Here is a 19,292-nt window from a genome sequence, read left to right on the forward strand (position 1 = left end):
TGATTTTACAACATTCGGCAATTGGTTGTTAAATTTTACCAGCAGGTATAATTGAGAAATCTACTTAAAAATTGTCCAAAACACGCCAAACATGAGCTATCATGGTTTATAAAACTCAAACAAGTCCAATTGAAACTTATGCTCTAAGGTAAATATAATATAACTGGGAACAATCTTAAAAATGTATTTCAACCAATTTCCAATTTCATTTGCATATACCACTGAGCTTCGATCTTGTGCTATTCATTTTAAATATATTCAAGCCTACACAACTCATCTCTTCCTTGTTTACAATTTGGATGAGGTCATCGTTTGATAATATTGTTTGTTTACCCATAACCGTTAGATTTATTCTCATGAACGGTCAACACATAGCAATGCATGGCACGGATTTCAATTGGCGATGCTCAGTTCGTTCTTTCCATTCGACACGTTCAAAGCTAATCAGCAAAGATGCTGCTGAAGTCATTCGTTTTGATTTCTTTGTGTGTAACCTGTTCACTGGCAGGAATTTGCCAAGATGTGTTCAAAGACCCGACAGAAGATCGCCCGTTCTTCAAAGTGCTCGAATCACAGGGTGTGGAAATATATTATCCCAAACGGGACCCCAAGCAAGATATGTTCGGCATCAAAATCTACAAAAATCAAGATCTCCGCAAGAAAGACCTCCACTGTGATCTGTGCGTCAATACGACCCACGTCGAGAATGGATGTTTCAAAATTAAAAGCACCCTGCTGTCCGTGGAACCGCGGGATGTGCTAAAATATACAACCTTAGCCAGCTTTACCGGAAAATCCGAAATCTCCGTTTCACCTGCCAACAAAGCCGAGTTCACAGGTGAGCCTCCAGTCCCGAAAATTAATCAGCTTATCAGCACCACGCTATGTCCAAAGGGGGTTATTATGCAACTTTCATTTACGTTAGATTTTATTTCATCAGTATCATAAGAAACAAGCCGTAAAATATTCTATCATGGAGTTTTTTTTTTCAAAACTTTTTTATTAAAATTATTTTTGGTTGCCCATAGAAGCTTATATATGAGGAACAAAGAATATTTCAACTATCTTGCTGTTTTGAAACCTAATACAATGAACGTTGATGATGATGATGATGATGATGATGATGATGATGATGATGATGATGATGATGATGATGATGATGATGATGATGATGATAACGAAGATTACGAATGCAAATGAAAATTCTTTAGTGCGATTACAGTAGATAAAGTATTAGTAGGATTAATGATAATTGAACGTTTGAACCAACATAAATACATTATCCCACTGCCAGGCATTGCAGAATTCGTTCTCATTTGATTTCGAAGCATGATAAAAGCACAACACAATCGGCAGTGTTTCGCAAGTTGTAAAAACCCATTTCTCTCGCTTATTTACCATTGGAGGTAGGTGTTTTATTTTACAATCTCCAAACATCCAATATCAATAGCGTCCTCTAGGTTTGAAGCTTTTTAGATGGGTTCTATCGTGCACTGTTATCTCCTAGATCTAATAAGAGCTGTAGCAAAAGATGATAAACAACCTCTCATGATGTGATGATGATCATGATTTTTATGGAGAGCAATGAGTTAGAGATACTGTCAATCCTTGCCTACTGCAGTGAAGCCTACTATTTTTTATCAATTACAAAATTGGGAACGCAAACATAGAAACATTTGTAGTGACTTGCACTAGTCGCCGGTCGTAAACAGGATTTCTTGTCACCTCACAGGACCTATATCACCACACATATACAGCAGAAGTTGACCTGCTAAGGGATTCACGGTGTATGAATTGTTCCACTTTTTCAATAAAGCGTCGAACTAATTCCCCAATGCCCGCTTTTGCTTTATTTCTGTCCTTTCACCGTAAAGGGCAATCAAGGCACGACTCTGACGAATAGAATACGCAAAAGTAGTCTTCTAATTTGGCACTTAGAATACTGCACTGGGGTACATCGGACTCACAGACCAACCGTGGTGAGCAGTAGCGTAGGTAAAGGGGTGCCATGGGTGCGGTCCGCACCGGGCCCCAAATCGTGGTAAGAATTTTATTTAATATTATGTATCTCATGTATTTAAATCAAAATGTAGTTCTATACTTTTACGTATAAACAATGCTAAACAAGTTTAAATAAATATGTTTACCGGTAAACCAAACAGCTAACAGTTGAACTAAGCGAAGAAATTAAAATATTCACAAAAATATCAGCTAATATATGCCTATCAGATGCATTTGAAGTCACTGTTGACCTTAAGTCTTCCAAATATGAGTCAAAACGGCATAATTGAAAAAAAAAAGTTACCGTCTTCGGGACATGGTTTGTACACATTTAGGACTGGTAGCAGATCTTTTTCTAAAGGCTTAGTCTCTATTTTAACGCAAATATCTATTTTAATGGAAGTTCTCGAAAGTCTCTATTTTAAGCAGAATGGTATCTAAAGTGTGTAGTAATTCCGTTCAACAAAGCATTCTTATAAATAACTTATGTACGAAATCATTCATTTCAATGTTACGATTTCTTTCAGAGAACTTTTTGCGAGCTCATCAAGGGTTACTTTGAAACTGAATCAGGTTTCAGCATGTGTTACTTTGGGACTTTATTCTGAAATATCTTCCATATTTTTTTAAACTCCATCAATAATTTCTAAAAAAAATATTTGATCTTTTTCTGGAGATATTTTTAGGAAAATGACTGGGAAATTCTTTGAATGCACCATTTTGAATTATATCTTAGAACTACGAGAATAATTCCTGAAGGAATCTTAGGACCAATCTCTGGAGAAATTCTTAAAGAAACTCTCTTGTTGAAATCTTAAAAAAGTCCTGACCCACTATTTTGGAGCAAATTCTAGAAAATCCCTGAAGATACTACGTATCGAAATCTTGAATATATTGTAAACGGGAATTTTGGTTGAAGCTTCGATAAAATGATGACAAAATTGTTGGATACATTTTTGAAGTACTTGTGATTTTCTTGAAAAAAATCTAAGGACCGAACTTTAGAAATTTGAAATTCTTAATAATTATCCAAGAAACATATCGATGTTACTTTGGATTACGGTACATGGAAAATGGAAGTAAAAAAAATGTTTATATTAACGAAATCATAAAACCAAGTCCTTAAGTTAAAACAAAACTTGAAACCGGCCGAATTTTTTTCCCGATTTTAGCTCTTTTCCGATTTTGTCAACCCATGGGGCTGACAAAATCAGGACATTACTGCATTAAAAATTGCTGGGCTCTTAATAATTTTGAAACGTTTACAAACAATAATACAACCACTTCGTGGTGTCTCACCATCATTCGTCACTCATCCGAAGCAGTAATTTGAAATTGAATTTGGTCCCAAATCTCCTGGCGAACGCTTTTCTTAAAATTGGGGCCATTTTTGTAATATATGTCAAAAATTTCCATATAACGATAAACGCCAAGCGGTATGGAACGCTTTATGTACTTAACGTGTAGTGAAGTGGTGTATTTTCGGCAACTTCGTTCTCTTCGTCATGGATGGTTTTAAAAACCTATATGGCTTAAAATTTGCATCAAAACTGCTTTAATAATTCTATCTCCAAACATGAGATTCAACCGATATCTATTAGTATATTTAATTTTATACAAATTCTTATAGATTTATAATCGTGTTTGTTTCAAACTAAAATTCTTTTGTATGTTTTTTTTTCCAAAAAAAATCGGTACTTTAATGCATAAATCTAATACACGATCTCTTTTTACATCCTCAAATCTAGTTCCAATTGCAATGATGGCAAGCAGTAGTTTTGTTGTGGGTTTCCATGCAATAAAAAAGGATACCACTACTTGCTTTGAAAATTTTAAATAAAAATACTCAAAACAGAGGGCAGAAACAGTCTTTTGCACGGTTTCAATGATGATGAGATTACGGTTGTAATTTCAGTGTATTTTTTGGAAAATGTCACAATTTCAATTTAAAAAAATAAAATAGCAAAATTCAAAAAAAATTGATCAAATTTACAACGTGGTGAGATCAGTTCATTGCCTTTCGAATGAGCCAAAGAATATTCCACTTAGACAAGGGATTTCTAGATGCAAACAAATCACTGTTGTATGTTTTTTAAAGAGTGACCCCGAGCTTCTATGGGCCACCTAAAATAAAGTTCATAAAACGAATTTTCCAAAAAGAAACCTGAAGTACATACAGATTGCATAAAAAACCCCATTTGAACATAGCGTGCAGCATCCCGTATATCCATTCTGATTCCATTCCGCTCCGCTCGTTGACAGATTACGTAATCCCGGCGCCGTGTGTTTGCAGTGATCCACCCGCTGGATATTGTGACAAGGCGTCGAGCAAAATCACCGATTACCGGCCCCTGTTCAAGTTTCATGAATCGTCCGGATTTGGCGCTTATCTCCCACGAGCTTCATCGACCGCAGCGGTTGGCCTTCAGGCGCTCAAGAATGCCAATTTCCGGCCCGGAACGGCCTCCCAGCAACAGCAGACGCAAAAACTCGATTTGAATGTCGATTCGATGAGCGAACGGAACGGGTGCTTTGCGTACGAATCGTCCGCGTTGCGGTTTGCCCTGGGGGATCATATCAATTTCGTGGTGACCGGAAAGAAAACCGGTGGCGAAAAAATTCGCACCGATCCGCGGAAGGTGCATCTGAGGGGTAAGTGTTGCGGTCTGGCCGATGATTTATGGGCAGATGAAAGTTAACGTGGTGCCTGATTGAATTTGTCTCATGGTGGATATTTTTGAACGATATTCCTTTTATCTTTTGCAGATTACTTTATACCAGCAACGTGTTCATGCCCAGCAGAACAATCGAATTTGGTGAAACCACACAAACTGACCAGACACTGATAGTGAAGTGCAATCAATTACCGAAACAGTCTAAATCTACACTTGAATAAAGTTTTGATTACCAAAATCTTTTTCAAATTAATAATTATTGTTATAATGTTTTAAATAAAAAATCCTAAGAAGAAGAAGGAACACAATTGTCTAATGGAGCTCATCCTTGTAAGAACGTGGCCAGGTGAAGATTGTAATATTTGAAAAAAAAAGTTGCACTGAAAAGTACTTGTACTTTTGTAGCACTGAGGAGTACTGTTTTATTGCTTCTAGTTTAAAAAACTTCCGAGAGCAGAAAGAATTTGTGTATGCACAGCATAAGAGTACGATGCGCACTAGGAAAAGGAAGTTAATGAACTACTGACATGCCTAACCAACCAGAAACTATGACAAAGAAGGCTTTCAGTTAATGACAGTAGAAGTGCCTTTTGGACAGAGAAGCAGGCTCAGTCTTAGTGAAGATATCATGATATTTCCATAGAATAGCATCTGTTTCTCTATGATTTGAATATTCGAATTCAAAACTTTGAGATTATTGTGTATATTTTGTATATTTTTGTATTTGTTTCGTGTGTTATAAAACAATCTCGAATCTAGGATGACTCGGCCAGATGGGCCTTGTCACCGGGGTACCCCTGACTTCTGGTCACGGCCACGGAAGTCGTCTGAGGCGGGTAACAACAACCAAATTTCTTAAGAAGCATGACTCTGGTTTCCAAACACAAACATCAGCACCAAAAGATAAATATCTTGGATATTGACTTTGTGGCTGGGAAGGCATATACCATTTATGACAAAGAAGCCCAACGTTCTGTGGGTACCAGTGCAGCAATGGTAGGAAATCCTCTTATCATTGAAGACACAGAGCTAGTAAGATGAACGCCACACCAGGATTCATATAGGCCGTAAATGCGAGTAACTTATCACTTTTGATTGGTTTACCACAGGCGTAAGGATGGGGCTTTAAGGCCCTATTGAAAATGAAACATACAATACTTCGATTTCGAAGACTTCTAAGAATAAAAATAGATTTTCTATCCCGTTACATGTTTTAGGGGGAAGGCTGTCAATTATGTGACCCCTTGAAACGTTCATGGGAAAAGTATGACTGAAAGCAACACCCCTATATCCTTCAACTTGGTCACAAACATCTCGAAACAATTCCAAAACCGAGACACAATACCACCATTGAAATTCGAAGTTAGTCCGTGAATTGCAACCAAACAAGCCTTCTCCACCCGGAAGGGTGTCACCGGGAGAGGACAACGACCGACACTCGGGGTTGTCGTTCAAATTTCCATTATCCTTTCAACCGCACGACATGTCAGGGATGATTGAATCGCGTCATCAAAATAAATTGGGAGCACTTTTCTGATAAACTTTTCGCTTGTCACGCCCTCACGGTGGCTGCGGCTGATGCTACTGAACTCCAGTTGACTATACGACGTACCACGTTTAACAACACAAAACCAGGCCTGACGATGAATGAACCCGGTTCGGCTTGCGATGCTGCTCGATAAAATTGTGTTCTGGTATACATATTCCAGGACATTTTATGGCTCCAACCCGCTTCAACGCATACTGACTGCTTTACCCATGGGCTTCAAAAATGGTACTGTTCGTTCACAAAGAGCTTTACGTTTTTGAAAGAGAAAACTTTAAAGTCGATTAAATATTGATTGTTTTCCAAATGAAGGTACTACCTGTAGTGTTCAAGCCGATTTATAAACACCGTTCACAATTTTTTCTAATTAATATCGCGCGCCAACCAAACTGCTCGTCACAAAACTACTTTCAAGACTGGAGATCTTTTTCTCCTTCTCCATGACCGAAAACTCACACACGAATCGGTCGCTTTTTTTTTCTCGCCCTATTTGATCATTCTCTTTCTTTCTTCTACCTGTTCGGAGCTTTCGTATACAGACCGTTCATACAACTATAGCCATTCATCATCATCATTCATCAAGTCCTGTCACGCTATTTGAATGATGACCACACTCTCACAAAATTCTCTTCAGCTTTAAATGTTCGAATGCACGTTAAACCATTTTAAATCAATTATACGGCTCATTCACTACATCCTTCCCCTTGTCTACTCTTTTGGCATCGATGATATCGTTCAAATACTAAACTTCCTTATTTTTAATAAATCGAAATTTGAACGATTAGTTCGACTTTCAATAAAACCAATCTTTCTAGCATAGTTCAATCCGAATTCAATTCAAATCCGATCCAGTCCTAATCTTAATCAAATATATCAAAAATGAATCCAAATTCAACTAAAATTTAATCTAATCCAAAACAAATCCATATACATTCTAAATCCAAACGAAATCCAATCGAAATCCAATCCAAATCCAATCCAAATCCAATCCAAATCCAATCCAAATCCAATCCAAACTCAATCCAAATCCAATCAAAATCCAATCAAAATCCAATCCAAATCCAATCCAAATCCAATCCAAATCCAATCCAAATCCAATCCAAATCCAATCCAAATCCAATCCAAATCCAATCCAAATCCAATCCAAATCCAATCCAAATCCAATCCAAATCCAATCCAAATCCAATCCAAATCCAATCCAAATCCAATCCAAATCCAATCCAAATCCAATCCAAATCCAATCCAAATCCAATCCAAATCCAATCCAAATCCAATCCAAATCCAATCCAAATCCAATCCAAATCCAATCCAAATCCAATCCAAATCCAATCCAAATCCAATCCAAATCCAATCCAAATCCAATCCAAATCCAATCCAAATCCAATCCAAATCCAATCCAAATCCAATCCAAATCCAATCCAAATCCAATCCAAATCCAATCCAAATCCAATCCAAATCCAATCCAAATCCAATCCAAATCCAATCCAAATCCAATCCAAATCCAATCCAAATCCAATCCAAATCCAATCCAAATCCAATCCAAATCCAATCCAAATCCAATCCAAATCCAATCCAAATCCAATCCAAATCCAATCCAAATCCAATCCAAATCCAATCCAAATCCAATCCAAATCCAATCCAAATCCAATCCAAATCCAATCCAAATCCAATCCAAATCCAATCCAAATCCAATCCAAATCAAATCCAATCCAAATCCAATCCAAATCCAATCCAAATCCAATCCAAATCCAATCCAAATCCAATCCAAATCCAATCCAAATCCAATCCAAATCCAATCCAAATCCAATCCAAATCCAATCCAAATCCAATCCAAATCCAATCCAAATCCAATCCAAATCCAATCCAAATCCAATCCAAATCCAATCCAAATCCAATCCAAATCCAATCCAAATCCAATCCAAATCCAATCCAAATCCAATCCAAATCCAATCCAAATCCAATCCAAATCCAATCCAAATCCAATCCAAATCCAATCCAAATCCAATCCAAATCCAATCCAAATCCAATCCAAATCCAATCCAAATCCAATCCAAATCCAATCAAAATCCAATCCAAATCCAATCCAAATCCAATCCAAATCCAATCCAAATCCAAATCCAATCCAAATCCAATCAAAATCCAATCCAAATTCAATCCAAATCCAATCCAAATCCAATCCAGATCCAATTCAAATTCAATCCAAATCCAATTCAAATCCAATCCAAATCCAAATCCGATCTAAATCCAAATCCAATCCAAATCCAATCCAATTCTAAACTCAAATCCCAATCCAAATCAAAATCCAATCCAAATCCAATCCAGATCCAGCCCAATCCAAATTTAATCTAATTCAATCTCTTTCCACCCACGAATGGGAATTACAAATCTCTTTTCCACCCAGAAATGGGAATTACGAATCTTGTTTCCACCCACGAATGGGAATTACGAATCTGTTTTTCCACCCACGAATGGGAATTACGAAAATCTTTCACCAATTACCTACCGATTGCGCCATGTAGTGTTCAAGCCGATTTATAAACACCGTTCACAATTTTTTCTAATTAATATCGCGCGCCAACCAAACTGCTCGTCACAAAACTACTTTCAAGACTGGAAATCTTTTTCTCCTTCTCCATGACCGAAAACTCACACACGAATCGGTCGCTTTTTTTTTCTCGCCCTATTTGATCATTCTCTTTCTTTCTTCTACCTGTTCGGAGCTTTCGTATACAGACCGTTCATACAACTATAGGCCTTTTCATGTGACAGGTCCATCTATGCATCTGTTTACATCGGTGGAGGACCGGTGCATACACGAGGCTGTCATTTTCATAGAAGAACTGTCAAAGAGCTTCCCAATCAGCTGTTTTTGAACGTCATGTGAATAGGCCTATAGCCATTCATCATCATCATTCATCAAGTCCTGTCACGCTATTTGAATGATGACCACACTCTCACAAAATTCTCTTCAGCTTTAAATGTTCGAATGCACGTTAAACCATTTTAAATCAATTATACGGCTCATTCACTACACTACCCATTCGTTCATTCAACTTCAAAAGTACTTTTGTTTCAAGCAAGGAAACCATCTTCTCTAGAATAGTTGAATCGGGGAGAATATGTTTGAATATTCATTATTGTTTAATTGCCAATCCAATTCACACATGGGTTCTAAGCAACGTACATTTGTTGCTTAGCTTGTTTTCGACAGAAAATTTCATCTTCATAAATGTGGTTCTCCTCTTCAATTTCACCACAACATTCTGAGAGATGTGTTTATAGCGGGTACAATCATCAACATTCAACATTATTATCATCATCAGGATGGAGGATGAGTCGGGTTCTACCAGACCGAAATACAAGAATGATCACGCTTTAGCTTAAGAAATTTTCATTTCAGCACAGTTTGCTTCGATACAAAATGAAAAGATGATTAGTTAAAAAAGTTGGATAATTCAGATTACGTTTAGTTTTACAGACTAGTGGTCCCGTACTTTGAAAATTATGACATTCTACTCATATGCGAAATCTCTTATACAGCACAAAGTGTAACAAAACAAGCATAAGCTTTACTGCCTTTTTCCAGTTCAAGCCGACGAAGCAATCATATTATGTGATGAAAAACTCACAGATTTTTTGAAAGCAATAATGATTTGAGAACATTACAGCGGGAATTAAAAAGGAATTGGTTTCAAAAAGATTCCAAATTGACAAATTTGGTAAATGGCTATCCATGATTCAAGACGCTTTCTTAGATGTGACAATACGCACGGTGCTCCATCCTCATCTCCATCAAATCTGAGCTCACCAGATAGTTAAGCAACATGTCTAGGCGAAATCGAAAATAAAAATAATATGGCCCGTTTTGAAGTCCACTAATTCAAAGAAAGTCAGTCGGATTATCACAGAAATATACTATTAAACTTGGTCAAAAATGGTTTTTCTAACAATTTGTACCCATTGGGTGGAGTTTGGAATCTCAAGATCGACCAAACATAGAGTTACGTCCCTTTTGGAAGCGTAACCACCTGAAGCACTACTACTAAAAATATTAGGCATTCTAATATTGTTAATCATGTTCAAATGCTGTAAACGACAAACTGCTATTACATTTTGCAGTTGAAATCTAAAACGAACTCATTTTTCATAGCCTCAAATGATATACAAAAAAAAGCCAATATTATATTATCATGAATCGTCAAATATTTTTTATAGTATAATAATGAGAAGGTGAACTTGAGTACTCACTTTTAACATTTTTTTCACCTTCAATTTTGAAGCAAAACTATTTTAAAAACTTAAGCTTACGATTGTGTCCGTCCTTCTCTGCTGCATCTTTCATAATGATATTTATTTGTATGACTGGCATGTGTGAACAAAAATGGAATGAAGAGAAGTTAGCAAAATTTGAAAGATGCTTATGATAAATAAGGGTACTACTCAGTGTGTTAACAAATGTTTAAGTTAAAAATCTTCTTTGAGTTGTTTGTAACTGTACTATGAGTCCTTAATTAGATGTTGAGTTCTATGAAAAACAAATTAAATTAGGTGATTTATACTTTTCAATAGTTTCTTCCATTTTGTACCGCTGCTCTTTATGTCATTATCTATTTTTATATAATACACTACACTGAATTTAAAATCATAGCAAAATTTGATTTTACTGCAAGACTAAGTAGAACTTAATAAAAAAATCACAACCGGAAATTAAAAAAAAAGAGGTATGACGGATCAGTACTGAAAACTTAAAATCTGAAAATATTCTTGAAGGTATACTTGCACATTGCCATGTTAACATGTATTGTATGTGGAATGCATGGAAACGTGAGTACATAGGTTCACCAAATTATCCATATAGTGCTACGAAAAAAGTTACGTGATCAAAATTTCTTCGTAATTCCTTAAAGCTTTTTAGCCTACGAAAAATTTGATAATAACGGTCTGGGGAGCACTGTGAGTATCTCTTAGTCATCGTCAAAGAGCTAATTATTCAGGGGGATACAAAAAGCAATAAATACATAACGATACTATCAAATTTCCAGACATGGACATGGAATATTCAGGAGAGGTGAATTAGGAGTATAAACTTTACAGTTTTCTGATATACAATTCGTTACGTAGTTAACAGCATTGCTTGCACAGAACTAAAATAAACAAAACATCTCAAATTCACGACCAAAAACAAAGTGGTACTGTCAGTAAAACAAGAATGAACATCAAGTGTTTTTATTTATTTTTCCCAAAGAATTGTATAGGTATCATTTAATGACTGGCAACACTTATAAGATACAATTGAGTATAGCTCAATACCTCAATATCTTCTGAAAGTCGAATCCTCATCATATTTTTGTTTTTGTTTAAACTAGATTTTTTCTTGCAATATCATCAGAAATTCTTAAAATCACTTTTTTTTTACAAATAAATCATGTAGTTCTTATTGAAACTCATTCTGATTTCGTTCATCAAAAGATTTCAGTGTAGAGCCTGGGATTGTAATGTGCATTGTAGAATTTCAATGTAGAACTTGCGATTCTAATGTGGATTTACTACGTAGTAAATACTGGTATTACAGTGTGGATCGTGGGATTACAGTGTAGATCCTTAGATTTCAGTGGGATACTGATATTCCAGTGTGGATCATAAGGATTTCAATATGAATGCAAGGAACCCAGTATGGAATCTGGAATTCCAGCGTGAATATTTGGATTCCAGTGCGGATGCTTGAATTCCAGCGAGGATCCTTGGGTTCCAGTGGGGATCATGTTGTTACGGTTTGGATCCTGGTACTTCAGTATGGATCCTAATATTGTAGCGTTGATCGTGAAATTTCCAGTGGAGTGGAGTGGATCCTAGGATTCCAGTATGTATTATGGGATACCAATGTGAACCCTCGTGATCAAGTGTGAAACCTGGTAAATCGAGCACTCGACACTGAAGAAGTCTGTAAATCGCAGACGATAGAGGCCTATCTGTCAAGATAAGCAAAATATTAGAGCTTAAAGATATTTGCTCGTTTAACTAGTGATTTTTGATGTTTTCTTTTTTCTTGTGCAAGTGAAGTGTTAAAATTTCAATAAGTAGTTTTTTCTTAATCCTGGTATTTCAGATCCTGGGAGTTAAGTACCTGATTTTGTGGATTTTGAGATCCCAGTATAGATGCTGCGATTCCAGTATGGATGCTACGATGCCAGTGTGAATTCTGATATTTCAGTGTGGATCCTAGGTTATCAGTGTGGATCCTAGGTTATCAGTGTGGAACCAAGAATTCCAGTGTGGATCCTAGAATTTCGATATGGATACAAGGAAGCCAATATGGATTTTGGGTTTCCAATGTGGATACTGGGGTTCCATTGAGGATACTAGGATTCCAGTGTGGATCATGGGATTCCAGTGTGAGTTCTGGGATTCCAGTGGGCATGTTGGGAATTCAATGTGAATCCTTGGATTGCAATGTGGATCCTGGTGTTGCAGGCTGGATCTTAGGTTTGCAGTGTGGATCCTGGGATTTGTTACTTCGTTTTGGATCCTAGGCGTCTAATTTGGGAATGAAACACAATTGTTGATAATTTTATTACAGTGTGGATCATTATGTCAATATGTATCTTAAGATTTCAGTGTGGATCCTCGTATTCTATTTATTTATTTATTTATTCGCGATTTCAATAATTCCAGTGTGTTATCCTGGGATTTCAGTGAGTAATCCGATTTTCCAGTAGGGGAACTGGGTGTAAAATGCGCCGTTGGGGTAAAACGCGCCACCCTTGTTTTGAACGAACGACGTGCTTTGGGACGCTGTTTTTCACCCGAGATAATGGAAAATGTATTGAAATGCTTCTGCAGATATAATTTTAAGTGTTTTCCTGGCATAAATCGTGAAAAACTTGAAAAAACGTTTTTCGCTATTTTCGTTGTAATTTAGTGTTATTTTCTAGGCCATTTTTCAGGCCGATAAACAACAAAACTTTTGAAACTATCACCGAGAATCGACTTGTGCACTCCCATAGTTTGTATTGCATGCGAAAAAAGTGTTGAATTCAACCTTAAAAAGCGTATTGAAGGACTTAAACTTTAATCAACTCGTGGGGCAAAACGGCCACACCTATTTCATAACACCAAAACAGCTGTTTGAATTCAAATTCCAGCAAACGTAATGCCAAGCTGTAGTTACGTGCCAATTCGAACCTTACAAATGCACATTTTTCGAATCAGCATGTATACTATAATCGAACAATAACATCTGATCAAACGCCCTAATATATGCAACGTATTTGCAAGCATGATTGCGCATGCGTGCGCGCGAACGACTAACGCCGAGATCAGGTGGCGCGTTTTACCCCGCAAAAAATAAAAATGGAGATAAGCAAGCATTTTGTAAAAATTGATTTTTTAACTCCAGAAAAAAGAAAATGGATAGCTGTTTCTACTATTTGATAGAAAACATGTTTGTCTATGAGACAATGAATGAAAAATGGCTTATAATAATGTTCTTCATAGCTAAAAACGCTTTCTTCCTTAGAGGGCGCGTTTTACCCCCAGTTACCCTATTGATGTAAAAATTCCAGTGAGGATTCTGGTATTCCAGTGGGAAAGGTTAAAAGTGAATCCTAGGCCTCCTATGAGAATCTTGGGCCTTCAGTGGCAATTGTTGGAGTATTCGACTCCGGAACGACAGGTCTTCCCGGAAGAACTCGACAACGAGCAGAGTAGCGAATACGCGGTGGACACAGCCAAGCACCAGCGGACAAAGGAAATCGAATTTGAAATCGAATCACTTAACTCGCGAGGAAAAACTACGATTAGGAATTAACTTATATGAGCAGCGGTAAAAACACGTTTATAATGCGCGGCATACTTTGTTGTTATAATAATTGTCTCTTGGTTCGATGAGTGAGGGGTATGCGAATAATCTAGGCTAACAAATGGAAAAGGATAAATCATTGAACTCCGACAGCAATACGGTCAGAATCCTGTGAAAATAATTTTGGAATACTGTGCTAATTTTATGGAAATACTGTGGGAATAGTAAGTAAATTGTTTGAAAATAATTTGGGAATCCTACTGGAATTCTGAGATTCTTGTGAATGTCGTGTGGAAGTCTTTTGGATATTCTGAGAGGATCCGGTGTGAATTTGAAAATAATCCCGTAGGAGTTATTTGCAAACAATTAGAACTCCTTAAATAATTCCATGGAAACACTCCCATAAGAGTCATGTGAGAATTCGCTGGGAACTTTGTGCGAAACTTTTCGAGATTCTATGAGGAATTGTGCATAATTACTACGAAAGTTGTAAGACAAACCAAACAACATGGAAATCATTTGTAGTTTCTATGTATTCATCCTTGGGAAATTTCAATGGGAATTCTGTGGGAATTCAGCGGAGGATTCTTTGAGAATCCTTAGGAAAACCAATTGGGTTCTATTGGCGTTCTGTGGGAAACCTTCGGAATCCTGCTGAACCCTCAATAATTTTTATATGTTAATGTGTGTATGTATGTGCAAACGAATATGTGTTGTGTATATACGTCTATGTTTGTTTCGTGCGTACGTCACATTTCAACATAATTTTTTGCATAATTTGCAAACAAACCTCGTGATGTTATTTATAATTATGTTATCATCTTATTACCGTAACATTATGTTTGTCACAACATATTCTCACTTTTCATTCCGCTCTACTACCTTCAAACATAAGCGGAAATAATCAAGTTTTTTTTTTTCTCAATATTTTGCTTACATATGACACACTGTTTACTGTAAAAAAATGTGACCGTAGATTTTTATTTGAATGACGGTTTTCGCATTCTAGTATCGTATTGCGATACTCCAGAAAGAACCAAGTGATTACTATGAAAGTTAAATAATTCGGGCGATAATGGATTAATGTTTTCAGTAATTTCTCCAAATACAGTCACCCCACGGTTATGGATCAACTAAGGGTCATTTTTCATAATAACATATGGTTGAAAATCATGGTCACGCTGTACAAAACACAATTCCCTTGCGGGTACTGTACAATATAGTTGTTTTCGGGAATACACCTCAAAACTTATGATTATTTAACTAAAAGTGTCGATTTTCATAGAAATTTTAATTTTTTTCCACATCACAGATGTGAATCAGAGAATGTTCCGTTAATGAATGAAATCAACGAATATTGTGGATCAAAATATATACGTTACGTAATATTTGAATGAACCGTTATCTATGTATCTATGATTCATAGCTGTGGTAGGTTTTCAATGCCCCCACAGAAATGAATCAACGCTTCCAGGCATATGGTTGACATTTTATTTCATACGAACGGAAAAAATGTGCTTAAGGAAATTACAATTGATTGCGGTGTTGTATAGATTTATGGTTCAAGTAGGTAAAATGTATTTTACGTGACTTCAACTCTTTTTGATGAGATATTCTCCGTTAAATCCTACTCTGATCCATATCTGTGGGGCTACCGTAGTCTTCCAAATTTTCCAAGATGTTCCTTCAAAATACATACTTGGAATCTTCCAGGAACGCCTACATGTGTAATTTCGAGGTTTTCTCTAAGCATACCTATCGAACTAAGTGCATCTTCAGAGGTTCTCTTCCTATAAAAAATCTTACTTGGTCATCTCCGGAACCATATCATAAAATTCTATCACGAATATTCCTTGTTCCTGTCGGTGAAACCAGAAATTTTATTGCTGAATATTTAAATATATTATCATGTCATGGTTCGAAAATCATTAGATTTATTTGAATCTAGTTGGAGTTGTTGTTCAGGTGAGGGAGTAAGTTGTCATCGGGAGAAATCAAAGAAATCATGGTCTCCATATGTATGACATTCTCTAATCGGTAGAGTTACAGTTTCCTTGTTTTGGAAATTGTTCAAGCTACAAAGTAACAAAGATTCCCTATATATGTGCTAAAATATCAGGCTCATCTCGAAAATTTTTCGAACCGTTGCATTAGAACGATAAATTGTCTGAACAAAATGTATCAAAGATTTCCTAGTAAAACACTTCTAAACATAATAGCTACTAATTCATGTCTGTTAAGTTAAATATTATAAAAAAAAACTTGATTGAGTTTTAACTTTGAATGAATTTTCAGAGTTGTACATCTTTAACATTTATGTAGACTATTTTTTCTTAAATAACTATGTCCAGCCAAAACTCAAAGTAGCTCTGTACAACTTGTTCAACTTGATACTATATCTTATATCAAAGTCTATTACCTACAACACAAATTCAAGTTATTGCATCAATCAGTCAGTCTTGAGGTGAATTTCATCATTTTCCCAGAATCAATAACTCTTATTATTGATTACGTGGCAACGCATATGTGAAGTGCACATGCACGACCGAAACGCATAGAATCCCATTCAGAGAACTGATAGCATAAACATCCCGATGAATCACAACATTGATCATGGCATAATTGTTAAACTGGTTCAATCCTGGCAAATCACGATTACAGTCATCAAGGGTATACGTAGCGTGTGTTCAACACGCTCGTCTATATTATGGCTGCGAATTGTACTTCTTAATCATTCGAAAAACAAAACCCCATTTTTGATAACAGACTCAAGAAGTTCTTTATAAAATGCAAATTCTACCACTGAGGATCATTCAATATCAACCTATCGAAGAGTTTGTTGTAAACGGTATTCAGCAAGTCAAAAATGAATTTTAAATTACTTTTGTTTGTGAGTTGTGTTCTGATTGTGGTATCGGGCCGTCGCCATCATCACGACAGACACAATGGCGGTGGAGGTGGTCATCGCCACAGAAATTCTCATCACTGGCATCGCCATGATCCATTTGTTCACTTTGAAGTCCAAGAGCCAAAAGGTCTGACAGTGTCCATGGTTCAGCGATCGCCCAACACTACATTCTTCGGAATCGAGCTATACGTTAACCGTAACCCCAAGCTGTCCAACGAAACACACTGCGACGTTTGTCAGAATACTACGTCTATCAGCTATGGAAAGTTTATCGTTGAAGAAGAGGAAGCTGTAATTAAGAAGGGAGATGTACTGTATTACTATGTGTTGCTGGGGAATAGTGTAAATGTTACTCGTCTGCACCTACAGAAAATGTGGGTTACTGGTAAGAACTATTGGAAAAATAAGATTGTCGCAGTCAATTAAGAGTTTTTCGATTTCAGCTTCAATCATCAACCGATGCAACTGTGAAACGGCACCAGTTCCTCCAAACATTGACCTTCGCTTTGGGCAACCTACAGCTTCTCCCGAAGTTTCCGATCGTCGTCCAACTTTCGGAGTGAATCCAGAAAACTCGCCTGTAACAACAGAAGCTCCCTTTGATATCAATGAAAACTTGAATGAATTGAACTCTGGAGAACTCTTTCCATTCGAGTGCGATCTAGACCCCATCACCAACCAGTGCCGTAAAGCGAAAAGCGATAAACTGCAGTCCAGTCACGATCTGGAGCGTGAGGTGGAAATCCTGGAAGCAATCGTGGAGCAAATGAGGAAGTCGACTTGTGGCTCACGCGGCACCACAAATATGCTTCGTCTGGAGGGTTCAAATTTACCAACTAACAACATGGAACAACTGAAAAATGTTGTTCAGTCATCGCTTTCGGTTAACTCGGAAATGAAAGACTTGGTCAGCCATATAAAGAGTATCATCCCGGACAGGCGATCCCCGAATACGGTGTACTTCGATATGTTTAGCTACGTGGACAAGCAAAAGGTCCTGTACCATGCACGGATGAACAACATTAACCATATCAGTGACTTTGACTCGCTGCGCTTACGGCCACAGAATCGTAGGTATTAAATTCGGTCAGGGAAGTAAAGAAGCAGCTAGGTTTATGAGATAAAAATCTAATAAATAAAACGATTTCATTATTATGCTACACTGTTACAATTTATTATGGAAAACAGATTACAAGGAATGGGTTTATAATGATCGTAAAGCAGATACACTTCCGTGCAAAAGTTTGGGTTCACCACGTAAAAAACATACAAAAGTGTTCTGTTCATACCTCTGTAATAACACGTCCAATTGAAATTCTATAGAGCGCATTCAAAAGGCAAAACTATAATTCCAAAAACATTTTTGAAATTTTGTGTACAGCGTTTTTAGTTAAAGTTGAGACGTTTTTCAAACAAAAAAAAAACACACCGGAAAACATGGCTAATTTCCTCAGCATTGGATAGACCAAAATTTATTTATTTACAACATCTTCGACATTATGCCGCATAGACTGAGCTTAGGTTTACTTAATTCTATTCTTAAACACAAATTTACTAATATTAAAATCAAAAACATCACAAACGTCATTAAACAATCTACAACATGAATCGAGCGGATTATTATACCCATAAAGCGAGCGATGGGAAGGTATCCAAAGCAATTGTCGATTCCGGAGCTGACGAGCTGGCGCGTGAAACTGCACATTTGCCAGCAGACTGCTGCAATCAATGTTGCCGGTGATAACGTCGAAGACAAATAATCTCTGCAGCAGAGTTCGACGTTTAGCCAAAGACTGCACACCTATCAACGCGCAGCGATGCTCATATGGAGGCAGGTGAGCTGGATCATTCCATGGCAGACCTCGAAGAGCGTACCTTATGAAACGCTTTTGGACTCTTTCGATATTTTCGACATGAACAGCATGATACGGAGCCCAAATCTGCACTCCGTATCCAAGCACTAAGGCGCAATAAAGTGACTTAAGTGCATAAGCATCGTCGAAAAGCTGCGTATTGCGGCGTAGAAAACCAAGCATTGCATTGGCTTTGGCTGTCATCGTGGCGATATGTTCATGGAATCGGAGTTTGGAATCAAGGATTACTCCAAGATCCTTGATGGACGATACTCTCTCCAGCGATGAGCTATTCAAAGAAAAGTCAAAAACTGTGGTGGACTGACGACGGCTGAACGATATGACTTTGCATTTGTTAGCATTCATCTGCATACCGTTAAGATCACACCAATTGGAAACTCTATCGACATCAGCTTGTAGTGCGCAACAGTCCAGCAATGCTTTGATCGTACGAAATAGCTTCAAATCATCTGCATACAGTAGTTTGCCACATTCCAGCTGATCACACAAA

The 19,292-nt window shown here is 37.1% G+C and overlaps 2 protein-coding genes across 2 annotated transcripts; both read left to right on the top strand.

The window, feature by feature from the left end:
* The first annotated feature begins 393 nt into the window (after nucleotides 1-393).
* On the top strand, nucleotides 394-4,975 carry LOC5568624. Its single transcript, XM_001652408.2, has 3 exons — nucleotides 394-838; nucleotides 4,264-4,653; nucleotides 4,768-4,975. Exons 1-3 carry the CDS (start codon nucleotides 454-456, stop codon nucleotides 4,845-4,847), a joined length of 855 nt encoding a protein of 284 aa, XP_001652458.1. The 5' UTR covers nucleotides 394-453; the 3' UTR covers nucleotides 4,848-4,975.
* Nucleotides 4,976-16,807: 11,832 nt separating this feature from the next.
* Nucleotides 16,808-18,088, top strand: LOC5568623. Its single transcript, XM_001652407.2, has 2 exons — nucleotides 16,808-17,313; nucleotides 17,372-18,088. Exons 1-2 carry the CDS (start codon nucleotides 16,887-16,889, stop codon nucleotides 18,007-18,009), a joined length of 1,065 nt encoding a protein of 354 aa, XP_001652457.1. The 5' UTR covers nucleotides 16,808-16,886; the 3' UTR covers nucleotides 18,010-18,088.
* The last annotated feature ends 1,204 nt before the right edge of the window (nucleotides 18,089-19,292 follow it).

The sequence above is a fragment of the Aedes aegypti genome, chromosome 2 (genome assembly GCF_002204515.2).
Source record: "Aedes aegypti strain LVP_AGWG chromosome 2, AaegL5.0 Primary Assembly, whole genome shotgun sequence".
Taxonomy (NCBI): Eukaryota; Metazoa; Arthropoda; class Insecta; order Diptera; family Culicidae; genus Aedes; species Aedes aegypti.

Excerpts from the sequence above, each read along its gene's own strand:
- LOC5568624 (XM_001652408.2), top strand. The coding sequence starts at position 454 with ATGCTGCTGAAGTCATTCGTTTTGATTTCTTTGTGTGTAACCTGTTCA. Across the intron at positions 839-4,263 it reads CAACAAAGCCGAGTTCACAG|ATTACGTAATCCCGGCGCCG; the intron begins GTGAGCCTCCAG and ends GCTCGTTGACAG. Across the intron at positions 4,654-4,767 it reads GCGGAAGGTGCATCTGAGGG|ATTACTTTATACCAGCAACG; the intron begins GTAAGTGTTGCG and ends TATCTTTTGCAG.
- LOC5568623 (XM_001652407.2), top strand. The coding sequence starts at position 16,887 with ATGAATTTTAAATTACTTTTGTTTGTGAGTTGTGTTCTGATTGTGGTA. Across the intron at positions 17,314-17,371 it reads ACAGAAAATGTGGGTTACTG|CTTCAATCATCAACCGATGC; the intron begins GTAAGAACTATT and ends TTTCGATTTCAG.